Source organism: Toxorhynchites rutilus, chromosome 3 (genome assembly GCF_029784135.1).
Source record: "Toxorhynchites rutilus septentrionalis strain SRP chromosome 3, ASM2978413v1, whole genome shotgun sequence".
In the NCBI taxonomy this organism is placed as follows: domain Eukaryota; kingdom Metazoa; phylum Arthropoda; class Insecta; order Diptera; family Culicidae; genus Toxorhynchites; species Toxorhynchites rutilus.
Genome location: NC_073746.1, coordinates 246,990,398 through 247,005,760, shown reverse-complemented (window position 1 = coordinate 247,005,760; position 15,363 = coordinate 246,990,398). Strand labels below are relative to the sequence as shown.

Here is a 15,363-nt window from a genome sequence, read left to right as displayed (position 1 = left end):
AAACAGAGCCGAAGTTTAATCGTGTACATGTCACATGGTTATCATTATCTATAATTAGCACATTACACAGTTGCCATTTGCCAGTATTCCTTCTATACCATTGCATATGGTACATCTACACAGTAGCCATTTAGGCGTAAAAGTTTTCTATCTGTTCTTCCATTATCCAGTTAGACTGGACAGCGGAGACAGTTGATTGATCATTGTTGAGTTATTTATAGAACAGCAGCCCGATGTGTCTTGCAGAGATAATTGATGATTGTTGCGTGGACGTAGCTATTCTGTAACAACACAAAGATGGTCAATGAGGGCCCTGAGTTTTGAACTCACGATCGATCGCTTACTAAGCGAACGCGCAACCAATGTGGCTACGGAGACCCCCCGGAAAGATTGTTCATAAGTATCAGAACTACTGTTTGCATAAATGTCTCACGTTATTTTAATAATCGCATAAGTGTCTCAAGCGATAAAATCTTTGTTAATCTAAAGTGAAAAGTTCTGATCACTCCGGATACGCAGAAATAATTTTTAGTAACTACTGGTTTAAATTATGCCTCAAAGCGCTCAAAGTTTTGGTTTTTTAATCCTCGAAAATCTTCCAAGGGAAATTTGGAAAATCGAATTTCTTCGATGATTTAAAAATGCATAAAACGACGATATCTGGTGTCACCTCGAAAAAAAATCAAAACTTTGAGCGCTTTGAGGCACCCCTAAATCGTGTCCGATTGAGCTGAAACTTTGCACAGGTCATTTTTTTGGGCTAATAATCAAATTGTATGTGGTCGGTTTTTGAAATTCGATGATGAATTTTTTTGCTACCCTATAATACATATACGAGTATATAGTTAACAAAAAAATGTTTATTTTTCATAATCTTGCATGTATCACTGCTTTTTCAAGGAAAAATAATTCCGACCAGTACGATACCCATGCCCAAATATAATACGACCGCGATGGGTTAATTTGGGAGTCATTTTTATGTAACAAAACCACGATTTCAGAGAGCCGGCAGAAAATTCTGTTTTTAAATTCTTCGAAAGTTGATAAGCTTTTAATTGTAAATGTACTATTTAGGATCTACTGTGTAAGATCATGCAGTTTTTTCAATAAAATAAATTGTGTTACGATTTTGTAGATATGGTGGCAGTTACCCTAAATCAGAATTGTCATTACCGTGTGACCAATTTCAAAAAAGACTGATGTTTTAGAAGGGTGTATGCAGAATTATTCTTATTTTTTTTCAAAAAATCGTAACTCAAAATCAAGATATGTGATCAAAACACTATGTGCGAAAAAGTTGTTGAGAAAATATTCAATTATACAGATTTACGATTATACAATGTTCACTCCAAAATTAAATTTAATGTTGAAAACTTTTATATCTTGAGAGATGTACCCTTCGATATTTTTAATAGGAAGCTCTTTCAAATATAGAAAGTATGGGAAATGCAGATATGAATTATTGAACTAAAATAAAAATTTATGAAATTTCATTACTTTGCGAAATTGTTAAATAAATGATGTGTTTGATGGAAGATTCAAATTTTCAATTTTTTCTTCGAAACTCTATATGAAAAAAAAACAGTTTTTTTCGTTACACTAGAAATATTGTAAATCGCTGAAATAATGGGTATCGCTGCACTTGAAATGTGATTTTGATTTTTTGCATAACCAAGAGACGAATGAACTCTCAGAGTTTAAAGTCTCTCTAATTCAATACCTTCCTTCCTTGCATAACCAATAGCGCAAAAAATGAACTTACAAGGCAGTATTTTTGGGGTTAACGGGCGGTGGCCTCTATATTGTCAACAATTTTTTCAACTATTTCAATAGTTAATTTTTTTTCAAAGGTAAATATGTGTTATTCGTGGAGTCGATTCGTTACCTAGTTTCCACGGCCTTATAAAGGATTAAAGTTTCTTTTTGGTATAGTGCAATTCCAGGCCAAATCAAACGAAAAAACGTCAGATTCTGACGCGACACCCTCCGATTTTTGTTAAAAATCTTGTAGATACGGTGGCAGTTACACAAAATCACAATTTTCATTACCGTGTGACCAATTTTAGAAAAGGCTAATGTTTTAGAAGGGTGTATGCAGAATCATTCTTATTTTTTCCCAAAAAAATCGTAACTCAAAATCTAGATGTCTGATCTGAACACTATGTGCGAAAAAGTTGTTGAGAAATTATCAATTATACAGATTTACAATTATACAATTTTTACTCAAAAATTAAATTTAATGTTAAAAACTTCGATATTTTTAATAGGAAGCTCTTTCAAATATGGAAAGTATGGGAAATAAAAATAAAAATTTATGAATCTTCAATACCTTGCGAAATTGTATCCTTTTAAGAACAGTATATGATAAATGGAATCTACATTCGAAAAAAACTATTTTTTATATAAAGATTCAAAGAAAAAAGTAGATGGGTCTGGGCCTAGAGCCACGAACGGAAGCTTGACGTAGGACTGTGATTGTTGAATTGTTTTTTTCATTATTCAGAAATCTGTAATTTTTACTCTTTTGATGCATCAAGTGGAAGTCCTGAATAAACAGTTTCTTACATCAACTTATATCCTTATAACGGGTAGGATTAGATATAATCTGGACACGAGGTTGTTATACGGAACGATTCTAACATGGAAACGAGGTTGTTATACGGAATATTGTTTGTAGAGGGTTGTAATAACATTATAGACAGGTGATGTATATTAAGTATCCTATGGCCATGAGTAATCTCTTGGGAAGTTCGTGTAGCTGCTGTAGTAAATTGATCTCAAAGGATGTTAAATTCTGCTTATTTATGGGGATGGGAATAGAGAACGGACAAGTGAATTCAGGGAAGTGAAGGGGGTAAAATAATAACATAATTATTCTAATGAAGACATATATGGGTAATATAATATCGGGACTATTTAAGGGGGTATTCTAGTGTAGAGACACGAATTTCGGAGGTTTTTCCGTGTTCCGTAAAAATAAAACACAGAATATTTTGACTCTCCATTATATCATTATTTGTTCATCTATCTTTTGTCAATAAAACAATACTTGAACGGAGAAAAAATATCCATAACTAGAATAGTTAGGAGCTGATGAAGTGAGGGGGTTCAAAAAAAAAGTTCTGCCATGGCGTACACGATTCCAGCCTTCCTGGTTATCTGAAACAAAAAAAAATGAACAGATTCTGAGAGAGTAAAGATACTGCTATCGCATGAACTTCGGACAAGTCAAAAACATCCTTTTTGACAGAAGGGTGGCCGTTTGAAAAACGAAATGCGGTTGAAAACGGTTTTTCTTATGTTTCCCGATATTTTAAAAATAGTAAAATTTGAGAAAAATCATATTTTAGAGATTCATGCGATAGCGAGATGTCTGCAGATTGTATTCATATAAATTCGACATGAATCGGTTCAGTAGAACTTGAGATATCGTGTACGCCAGTTTGAAGTAACTAATTCGAGAAAAACGCGTTTGAAGTTCATGGTTACGGACGTAGCTGGTTAGATACCGCATCACTAACTTTAACTCGGCAAACAATATGATTTTCGATAAGTACTTTCCATGGTATATCCGTGAACGCCTAAACTACAAAAATATGAAGAATTTTTTTGTTGGTAGCAATTTAATGGTGTAACTACTTTTTTGGATCAGATATCAAGTTTTCGTTTCATTTCATATGGACGTTAAAATAAGATTATGTACGCGGGGAATGTGACACATGTCAGGGTGGGTAGTAGTGGTGAAGTGAAGTCAGGTTGAATGAAGTGGCAGATTTGTATTCATTCGATACGCTAAATAGAATAACCATTTGCTTCAACTAGAAATGAATTAAGAACGAGGATAACTGATGAACTAGTCATGTTGACGGCGAATGCCGAAGTAGTCCTGCTCGAAGCGACTGATTTTCATGTTTCGTTTTCGGAAATGTCGAACCCTGCTGCTGATGAACATACGACTAAGGTTCCGACATTGTATAAAAAATTCACAAACATTATTTGAAACATGAAATTGGTTATAACTCGAGAATGGTTGTTGCACTAAGTTTTTATAGAGAATCGAATGTAGATTCCGTTTATCATAAACTTTTCTTAAATGTATACAATTTCACAAAGTATTGAAATTTTGTAAATTTTTATTTCTATTCAATAATTTATATCTTCATTTCCCATATTTTCCATTTTTGAAAGAGCTTTCTGTTCAAAAAGCCCCGTCCACACGCTCATATCTACAAAATAAGGGGTGGTTCGAACTTATAAATGCACACGCAAGAGAAATACTTCAAATTTGAGTTGACCGAATTTTGATCGTTTCACTTCTCAATTACACTTTTCACGAGTGAAGGCTGCTCGTATTGCGAAAACCCGGAAGATCGGAAAAATCCCTTGATAATTTCCTCAAAAAAGGTTCAAAATGTGGTATCAAATCCCCCAATTAAGGGATGTTATAAAGCATCCTTGCGGTTGAAGGATCAAATAAGATATGATGCAGCCCGTAATGTCCTGCTGGGAAATAAAAGCGAATTGCGAAATGTAGTATTTCCTGAGGAGAAGAAGTTTGATCTCGAATGGCCAGCTTGCAGTCTGGATTGCAATCTGATACAAATCCTCTGGAGGCAATGTGACGGTCATTCTGCAGTGTTTGAAATAAATTGGCATGGAAATTTATTCCCAAGCCTTTTTCGGATCTTTTGGATCATTCCCAAGGACTTGTTGAATTACGACTAACGATTCTCCTCATGAATAAGCCTCCAATTGTGTATCTTCAAACGTTTTCCCTATTCCGGAATGCTCATTGTCTTCGATACGAAAATCGCCACTTCTGAATCATTGAAACCATTCGCGACATGCCCTTTCACTAGAAGTGGTCTGTCTTACAATAGGTTTCAACAATCATTCGGAGCTCTTCAGCCATAATTTCTTCGAATTAAACACGAAAAGTAAATCCTCCCGCAAGTGGAGCTTTGTCGGCTCGAATGTCTTCATTTTCTCGCACAAAATAAAACACCTAGAGGCAAATGAACGGCAAAGTCCAAAGCCTCTTAAAAAAAGAAGAAAAACTGACACCGATAAAAATAATAGTGGTGAATTAGTTACAAATACCTAACGTTCTTGATGCAACCTTTTTGACTAAAAATTACTACTAGTACCGCCTTATAAACGGCGGGATCCTATTTGCCAAATTGATCTAAACAGTAAACTCATTTATCCATGGATAGCCAACAAATGGAGCATCATATCCTTGTTCACAAAATCAATATATCGGTATCGACAGATCCGAGGATCGTTCAAATGAGCCGAGGATTCAAGGATGGTTATAAGGGAGGATGAATTCATTGAGTGTATAAGAATAACCACCTAGTACGGATTTGAATACAAAATTTATTGTACTGTACAAAATCTAAAAACTATGTATAAAATAAAAGTAACATGCGAAAAGTGTTAACGTCGCGAGAAGTTCACATACAGTAATTTTGCGAAACAAAAAAAAACTGACAGTGTACCTATTCGGAGAGAGTATATAAAAAACGTAATACAATTTAAATACAAATGTACATATTTCGTCCAATTACTCGTTACTCTTAGCGGAACACAAGTTGCGTTGGATGTCTGAAAGTCTTCGCCTCTTGGTAAAATCGGGTGGGACAAAAGGAACTGCCTTTGATCGGAACCATGTCACGTTCAGTTTAGTGGAGTCCGTGATAACCCACTCCATATGGGTAACCGTGTCCAAATCCGCTATAATATCCATGACCAGAGTATCCTGTGAACAAAACGCGCTCATTATTCCGTTTGATTTCCAATTGCAAATGCCGTGAGAGTAAACCTGGATAGCCATAACCGCCATAGCCGCCATAGCCGCCATATCCGCCGAGACCGCCATAGTATCCATGACCCAGTCCGTAGCCTCCATATCCTCCATATCCACTGTATCCACCGTATCCAAGGGATCCGTAGATTCCACGCTTCTCAGTGGTTTTCGACTCCTCGGCGGCTCCGAAGACGGCGGCGAAGGCGAGGATAACAAAGAAAGCAATCTGAAATTGAGGACTCGCGATTAGGATACGTTTCTTTTAAGTGTACGAGAGGTACAGAAACTGTAAGAGTGTTTAATGAAATACATGTTCTTAAAGTGTTGTTTGTTTTTCCCATTCTAAAGATCATTCGCCTTCAGCCTTTCAAACGGTTTCAAATATTACATACTACACATGATGCAGAATCGAGAAACGTTCTCATTTGTTCTAAATTGGATTTCTGTGAGTGATTTAACATTTTGTTTTCGTCAATAGTCACATGCTTCCGCTATCAATAAATTAGTGGGAATTGAAGAATATACAAAGATTTACTACAACAGTAAAGATTAAAGAGATTAAAGACTACCTCTTATCAACACATTTTTCACAAGTCTTTGCATATAACGAAATCAAATCATATATTGATTCCTTCCTCTTCTCTGACACAACTCTATTCATGTTTATGTTTCAAATGACGAATACAAATATTTGGTTTTCATCTAGTAATTATATACAATATTTATATTCGATTTATTTTTCATATAATAACTTTGAACATACGTGTTCATCAGCGCAAGTCGCAATTAAGTTAGTGTCATAGTGTCAGATATTTTCTGGGACTCAAACTATATCTTAGATAGTAAAAGAATTATCTATGAGGAGTCTGTTACACCTGGCCGAATAATAATTCTAATTCTGAAACATTGTATTTTTGTGTACTTAACGAAAAAGCACTGAAATCTATTGCTCAACTAACAATCCATTATTTTATTTAAGTTCAAATTTATTAACACCAATAATTATATGACGAATATTTTGAAGTCTTCATATAGTTTTACGGTTTATTATTTGTCTGTGGCTCTCATAACCATGTGTTCATGTAATTGAAATGGCGGGTTTGGTTTCCATTCTAATCGGAAATTTGCTTCTGGTTTCAAAAATTTCGTCAAAGAAATTTTCTCCGCAAGTCGTGATAATCGTCTTCAATATATCACTCAAACTTCATCTCATGCACGGGTTTCGACATCGAAATCTTAACTCATTACTAATACTGAATTACTATGTTGCGAAGACGAAGTTCTTCCAGAAAAAAGAAGCATTTGTTGCACGAAAACGGCGTGGCAATAATCATTATTCAGAAATATCATTAATTTTCATATGAAAATCGAACCACTTTTTACTCGATGGATGATTCCATCCAAAAATTATCATGTTCAGTACATAGTACATAGTACATTCATCAGAAAATAGATTGAACACTGCACACATTTTTTCTTAGTTTCCAGAGATATGCAAGAAGTGGGTTGAATTGAAGTATATAGTGTAGAGTACAATAACTATCTTCATTTATAAGACTGACCATTTGAACTTAATTGTTGTGTTCAGGCGCGAAACATTAAAAAAATTAAAATTCCAGTGTTTCATAACTATAGAACCAGATGGAAAAACTCTCACTTCGTTGCAAAATAACGCCAATTTAACATAAATTACGATGAGTTTCTAATTCATAGGTCAGCTTTAGTTCTCAATCAGTTCAAATAACCCATTCGGGGTGGTTACGACCAAACTGCGCCATGTTATAGTGGGTATCTCGTTCTACGCAGAGGATACTGCTCGTTTAAGCTCTTTAAATCACTCATTCTGCTTATAAGCTGCATCTACTATTCGTCCGATCACTCCTCATAAGTTCCTGACAGGATTTTAATTTGGTAAACAAGCTGACCAGTCCAAAATCTGAAGCCCTTATTCATTAAATCATGCCATGACCTTCCGGATTTTTGGAATTGATGCCAAGTTACCCAATTATCATGGTATTTTTGATGCAAAAACAGAAGTAAATGACTCTGAAGTACTTCATTGCACTTCTGACTATGCATTCGTGTTGATGAAAAGCTATGTGAACCAGGCCGTTTTGAAAATATTTTCCTCAAACCATCAAACGGCCGCTTGTAACGTTACGAGTTGAAAATACTAAATGACATGTTCGGTATATCCTTCCAGTATGAAGAAATTCTATTCAAGTTGAATTTTCTCTGTCAGAGAAGTTCTCCTGAAATAGTGAAACCCATGGGATAAGCTTCCACATTAATTTTTGGATCCGCAACTTTGGAGATGGGATTTTTATAGTTTGGGCAGAATTTTCTCAAAAAAGCCTGGTTTAGATAGCTTACCATCAACACGAATGAACAGTCAGAAGTGCAACGAAGTACTTCAGAATCATTTACTTCTGTTTTTGCATCAAAAACAATGTGATAATTGGGTAATTTGGCATCAATTTGAAAAAAATCTGGAAGGTCATGGTATGGTTGAATGAATAGGGGCTTAAGATTTTGGACTGGTCAACTTGTTTACCAAATAAAAATCCTGTTAGGAACTTATGAGGAGTGATCGGACGAATAGTAGATGCAGCTCACAAGCAGAATGAGTGATTTGAAGAGCTTAAACGAGCAGTATCCTCTGCGTAGTACGAGATACCCACTATAACATGGCGCAGTTTGGTCGTAACCACCCCGAATGGGTTATTTGAACTGATTGAGAACTAAAGATGACCTACGAATTAGAAACTCATCGTAATTTATGTTAAATTGGCGTTATTTTGTAAAGAAGTGAGAGTTTTTCCATCTGGTTCTATAGTTATGGAACACTGGAATTTTAGTTTTTTAAATGTTTCGCGCCTGAACACAACAATAAAGTTAAAATGGTCAGTCTTATAAATGAAGATAGTTATTGTACTCTACACTATATACATCAATTCAACCGACTTCGTACATATCTCTGGAAACTCAGAAAAAATGAGTGGTTCTATAGTTGTGAAACGCAGTGTATAACGTTTGTTATTCTTATGGCGATAGATAGATAGTTTCAACACAACTTATCTCTTTTTGTAATATTTCTGTCATTGTCTTTTGATTGAACAATTTATTTATTTTTTGTTGCTGGCGTTCTTCATGTTTGTTATTCGTAACTTCAACTGCACACTTTATTTGATTATGTTCGTTCCACAGGAAACCGTTGTCCTTTCTGGATTTCACAAAGCACAAAAAGTTTCACTTACGAAGGATTTCATTTTCACGATCGGTATTTGAATACTTGCTGCTTTGCAAACAGAACTGAGAACTGCACTTCTGCACTGAAGGATTGCAACGAATGATTTGATACCGGGACTAGAAAATGCCATTACTTTTATACGCTAAAATCTGGCCATCGGTTCGTTCTCAACCCTCTTGCTCTGGCTGCAGCAAGGGAAAACTACTCGAATGTGAGCAGCGCGCCAAAACCACGCGAATGCACCACAGACAGCCCCAGCATTCAAATGCATTCGCCGCCCGCCTGCACTTTGGCAGACGGCCCCGGAGGCTGGCCAGGTGTGTGCTGGGTGGAAAAGAAGAGAAGAAGAAATTATCGCGATGTAATTCTCTCTCTCTGCGGCCTATTGGCAACATTTAGACCCTGTTCTCGGGCCACGCGGTCCACCCGGCGTCAATCAAGAGGGGCTTAAACCTTTTTTTTCCATCACGGTTACTATCAGTCCGCGTAGAATAGTCACAACATCGCAACGGCCACCCAATCTCGCGAATCACTCTTTCACGACGAGCGGCGTGGCTTCTGCTGTTACCGTTTGAATTTCGTTGATATCGGAGTGATTTCCAAGACGACTGAATTTTGTGAGACGCGGTGGCGTGTGCTGAGTACGGTACAAACATAAGTCATAATGTTGTTATGATAATAACGGCGATGGGATTTTTTCGGCGTCGGAACTAATTTATGACGATATTCAGCCGCTTACTACCCACCCGTGAGATTTTCCACTGCTGGGTGGCTCACGCTAGAATTTTGCTTGGTTTTGGGGGGTCTGCTAATGGTGGTGCATGTTTCGGTGTGATGCTAGTGATAGACAAAATGTTCCCAGATTAGTTTAGAGAGTTTTATAGTGGCTCATTTTTTCAATACAGATAAAATAAACATTTGTTATAGTTCAATATTTTGACAAGACACCCAAAGATTGATACTCGAGTGAATAGAAAACCTAGCAGAATATGAGTTGATATATAAGTAAGGAATGAAATCAAGCAAAAAGAATAGAATTATGTTTTCCAAGTAATTTTACGTTTGTTATAATTATTCAACCCAATGACAGTTTTCAAAAAAACAGTTGATTTAAATACTGGCTATCCCAATTGAGAGGAAGATTGATCAGCATCAAAGCAACAGCAAAGAGTTATGGAAAATTTTTGTTAAATTTTGAAATCCCTATTGAAACCTATTAGTAGCAAACCACGGTCCATAACTTTTAATGGCACACTTGAACAGTCTGAACAAATAATAGCTTCTAAGATTAACGATTATTTTGTCAATAGTGTTTGATTGATCAATCAATCTATTGAATAGGTCGATGAACCTGATGAAATAAAACAGCTGGTTAATAGTAATTGTAGTTTTCAAAGTTTTCACCCAATTACATTAAATGAACATAGAACTATTTGCTATTCTTGAAGAAAAAACGACTGGAGTGGATAGTGTTAATGCTAGAGTTATTCAAGATTGCTTTCATGTTATTGACTACATCTTGCTGGACCTTGTTAATAAAACTTTACTAACTTTACTAACTAACTAACTTATTCAAAAGGTTGCTGGAACGATTAAAGCCGAAAGGTTTCGTCCCATCATCATGTTGTACACATTAGAGAATAATTGGAACTAGTTGTTAAAGGCCAGCTGTTGGAATATTTAAATCATAACACTTTGCTAATACCAGAACAATCGGTATATCGGGAAGGTCATTTCTGTGAAACTGCATTGAACTTGGTTTTAGCAAAAAGGAAAGATAATTTAGCCATTATTGCTGTTTTCTTGGATCTAAAACGCGCTTTCGAGACAATTTCTATGCCCTTGTTGTTGAACACGATTAAGCGCTTTGGAATTACGAGTACTGCATATAAATGGTTTGAAAGCTATTCGTATGACAGAACTCAACGGATTATTTTTAACGATTTCATTTCCAGTCCCGTAGGGAATAATTTTGGAGTACCTCAGGGAAGTGTATTAGGGCCCATTTTATTTGATTTTTTGATTTTGTGATATCAATCTTTCTGCAGATGATACTGTATTATTCATTTTAGCTGATGATTTAAATCAGGTCGCATCACATTTAAATGGAGATTTGCATTCTTTAAGTAGATGGTTGAAGTATAAGCAATTGAAATTGAACATAAGTGAAACGAAATATATGGAAATCTCGCGAAATCGTTCAAATGAAAACGTCTCTATTGTTATTGATGATGAGACTATTGATCGCGTTTAGGGAATTAAATATCTTGGCGTGATTATTGATGTCAAACTCAAGTTCAACATTCACGTTGACAACGTCATCAAGAAAATTGCCAAGAAGTATGGAATCTTATGCCGATTGAAAAACGGTTTAACTATTTGCAGCAAAATACAGCTATACAAATCGATCGTCTCTCCTTATTTAGACTTTTGCTCTTCTGGCCAATGAAATACAAATATCGAGATTACAGCGTTTGCAAAATAAAATAATGCGGTTGATACTAAAATGTAACAGATTCACTTCCTCATCTTCAATGTTGGACGCTCTGCAATGGTTTTCCGTGAAGCAAAGGATTGGTTATTTAACTATAGTGTTCATTTTCAAAGTAGCTAACGGTTTGCTGCCTCGATATTTGTGTGATTTGTGTGTTTGTGTGATTGTGTGAAGGTGGAAGCTAGCCACAAATGGCTGCCATAATGGCGCTCATTTCTTTCATCTCCCTCCCTCACCCCTCGCCCGAAAATCAATCATTTTGCGAAACAGTGTGAAGAAAATGATCGTTTTCGCACACTTCCCATCAAGTGATATCAACCAAACTCTAATCGATTACTCACAAGATATTAAATTTTCATCTGCTGTCGCACTGTATAGTGAAAAACGTCGGAAAAATCGAGCTAGTGCTCTGTAAGTTAAATTTTCATTTTTCAATCTTCGGCATTCGGCATTTGTTTGTATTGGTGAAAGCATCGTTATTTTTTCGACACTGATGCCAAATAACATCATCGAAACAGCTATAAAAACCACTCAATATTCCTGTTATTATGTTATTCATGAGTCATGGCGTTTCATGTCATGAAAATCAATAGAATAAAATTGTGTTGATATCAATACAATTATTATTTTTATGTTTAATGGGTCTATAATGTAAGTTTTAGCAACATTGGGTAAAAAAATTGTATTGTAGAGCTCGGAACACTGCCACGGCTGCCTATGCTTTCAAAAACAGTAAACGGAAAAGTATTACATTCAATCAAAATGCCTCTGCCAACGAGGAGACGGGTTAAGGCTCTCCAACGTGAATATGTGAAAACAATATGATCAACGAAGGAAAATATTAAGGAATTATCAACATCGAGTTACTATGCCGAAGAACTTGTTAATACCAAAAGAGCCCCAATTCGCATGCGTTATAAATTTGCTCATGTTACGCTCGCGTATAATTAGAATGCTACTTCATATGCAAATGTACCTTCTATATATATTTTTATTTGCAATTGTTCATCGGAACATACCGTTCATACATTTTACTTTAGTATTGAATTTTTTTTTTCAAATGTGAATACATTACACAAAGACTCGTGTCAATGAAGCGCCACACAGTCCGATAAGTGAATTGATCTATTTACGTGTGCTTTGTGCTTCTCTCACAAACACTATTACCCCATTTTTACACGTGGGTTTACCTATACTACTACAACGGCTACCTTCCACCTTCACCTTAAGAGGCACTGTATTTCACACGTAAAAGCTGTGTTTCATTAACAGCCGACCGTTATATTTTTGAATTTTATGACGAAGATTGTTACTGACGAGGTTATACGAACGGATAATTTAATGTGGTATTTTCTTGCAGTTTGTTTTTAATATTGTTAATTAACCTGACGAAGTTTTTTTGAACGGATTATATTATGTATTTTTTTCAATTATATTTTTTTTTAAATTTGTATTTATGTCCTCTCTATTCTGTCCGTCATGATCCTGGTGATGATGGACTATTTTCATTTTCATTTTGTTGTTTTTATTTTAAATCAGTTTAAAAAATAAAAGTAGTCTACATAAGTTTGAGCGTCGCGCGCGTAACACAGATATAAAGGATATCAAATTGAAAGTTTTCTAAGTGCCGGTCTAGAAAGGTTTCGTTAAGGAAATTTTCTCGATTTCTCAGGATGAGGATATTCATAGTCAATCCAATACAGGGCTGGCGGTTGGGCTTGTGCTCTGATGGACCACTTGACTGCAAGGGCCTCGTCGGGACCGTATCGGCTCTGTGGCGGACATGACTGAGTATTGGCTTGTCATTCGACATTGCAATTTTTTGAACTTATATCTGTATATAAAATCAGTTCGTTGTTTTTTTTTTCAATACTAAAAAAAATAACTAAATTATCTTTTAAATAACTCGTTTTGCTCCTTCTCCAGCAGAGAGAAGGAGGCGGGACTATCATCATCATCATCATGTGTCTTAGTCTTATTTTCTGGATCGTATCGTAGTTCCGACTTTGATATATTCGCTTCATTTTATTGTTTCGGTTGTACCATTAATAGAGTAATACGCCATGACCAAGGATTCACAGGACTAAATTTATGTAGGTTTCTAAATTTGATTTGTACGACCATACAAAATGCTCGAGGGACAAAAAATTTTATTCTTTGTTAGTATTTTTATTCAGATATGTGATACGCGTCTTAATATTGTATGGAGTGATATGCTCGAAGCAGTTTTGCCATTGAACGGGTTATGCATTGCTAAACACGCTCCAAAAAAAAATTACGAAGAGATTGACTGCTTCATAACTTTAGTGAGACGTAGTATCATTAAAGTTGTTGGTGCAAGGGATTCTTTTGCCATCTTTCCGTTCTTTTTCTTGTAATACAAGTTTTCTCGGTTATAGATAGAGGGCGCTATATTTTTTTATATTTTTTCTTGAAATCTGAGGTCTTTTTACATAACATATCCAGGAATCAAATATGTGTCTTGTTTCATTTTTGAGTTATGATTTATCAGATTAAAATTGTTTTCAGTCTTCGTTCAATGCTATGCAACTAGAATCCATTTTTTCGCAAGTGCAATATTTTTTATTGGCTTTAGTTTTATATGTCGATTATCTGAATCGATCCAGTAGTTCAAAAGTTATAAATTATTGAAAAAGTCATTTTTGGAAGAAAATGCAAAAAATGATTCTGACTTTGAAAAATCATAAATTTAAAACCACCAAGATCACATCTCTGATATTTGGGTATGTTATATAAAAACACCTCGGTTCCAATAACAAAAATTTAAAAAATGTAGCGCCCTCTAGTCCATGCCATGAAAACATAAAAAACCAAATATAAAATCAAATTCTAATATTTTTCTAAAAGATACGAACTAATTGTCTTTAATTTGATATGTCGATCCGAATCGGTCCAGTAGTTATGAATTTTCGAAAAAAGTCATTTTTGGAAACAAATGAGCACCCTAACGAAAAAATAAAAAATATGGGTTTTATATTTTGCGATGAAGAACAAATATACCACTCTTCACGAAAATGTGAGAACCACTATCTATCCCAACCTATCTCAATTTGACACGAGGACGAATACATACAAGAACACTTAGTATACTATAAGTAAAAAATGAAAATATGTATAGTTGAAGTTCACAATAACATAATAAGTGATACTGATTGAAAAAAATATTCTAGTATTTCATTTTCCAATACTCGAAATAGACTCTCCGAACAAAAGACTTGGACATATTCAAGGCCACATTCCTAACCGAATCATTCTGAACCCGCTTAAACGCTTGTGATCCTGATCCCTAATAGAACATCCATTCTGATATCATTTCTCCTTCCATTCGATACTCAGAGTTTCGTGTTAACGTTGAATCACACGACTCACCGTTGACAGTACGATTTCGAATTGTTTTTCGATGTGTCGACGAGAGAGTTAATGATTTTCCAGGTGCTTGCGCAAGATCAATTCGCGACGTTGCTTTTCGGGTGACGCGATTTTTTCCAATTTTTGTAAAACTGACAGCGATAGAAATATAGTGTAAACAATACACTCTGAACTATTTCTACCCAAATTTTCAAAAGAAAATACCCAATGGGTAATTTTCTACAACGTTTTTTTCCGTGATGCAATTTGATGTGGAACACGCTTTAATATGTCGGGTGTTGAATGCTGACTCAAGTTGTTTAAATTGATTAATAAGAATAAGTTTATCGGGTTTATCAAACTAACTATTCCAGTTTTTCGGCGGTATAAAATCTGAATTCTCTAACGAACAATTTTTAGAACACACAACGTATAATAAGA

At 35.3% G+C, this 15,363-nt stretch overlaps 1 protein-coding gene across 2 annotated transcripts; it reads right to left on the bottom strand.

Moving 5' to 3' along the window:
* Positions 1–5,359: 5,359 nt before the first annotated feature.
* LOC129776929 (glycine-rich protein) lies at positions 5,360–9,214 on the bottom strand. 2 transcript variants are annotated; one of them, XM_055782875.1, is made up of 3 exons: positions 9,067–9,214; positions 5,825–6,035; positions 5,360–5,761 (listed from the first exon to the last, which is right to left on the bottom strand). In XM_055782875.1, exons 1-3 carry the CDS (start codon positions 9,187–9,189, stop codon positions 5,685–5,687), a joined length of 411 nt encoding a protein of 136 aa, XP_055638850.1. In that variant the 5' UTR covers positions 9,190–9,214; the 3' UTR covers positions 5,360–5,684. The 2 variants fall into 2 exon arrangements, with proteins under 2 accessions (XP_055638850.1, XP_055638849.1); XM_055782874.1 differs by having other exon boundaries at positions 5,360–6,035.
* Between the last annotated feature and the right edge of the window lie 6,149 nt (positions 9,215–15,363).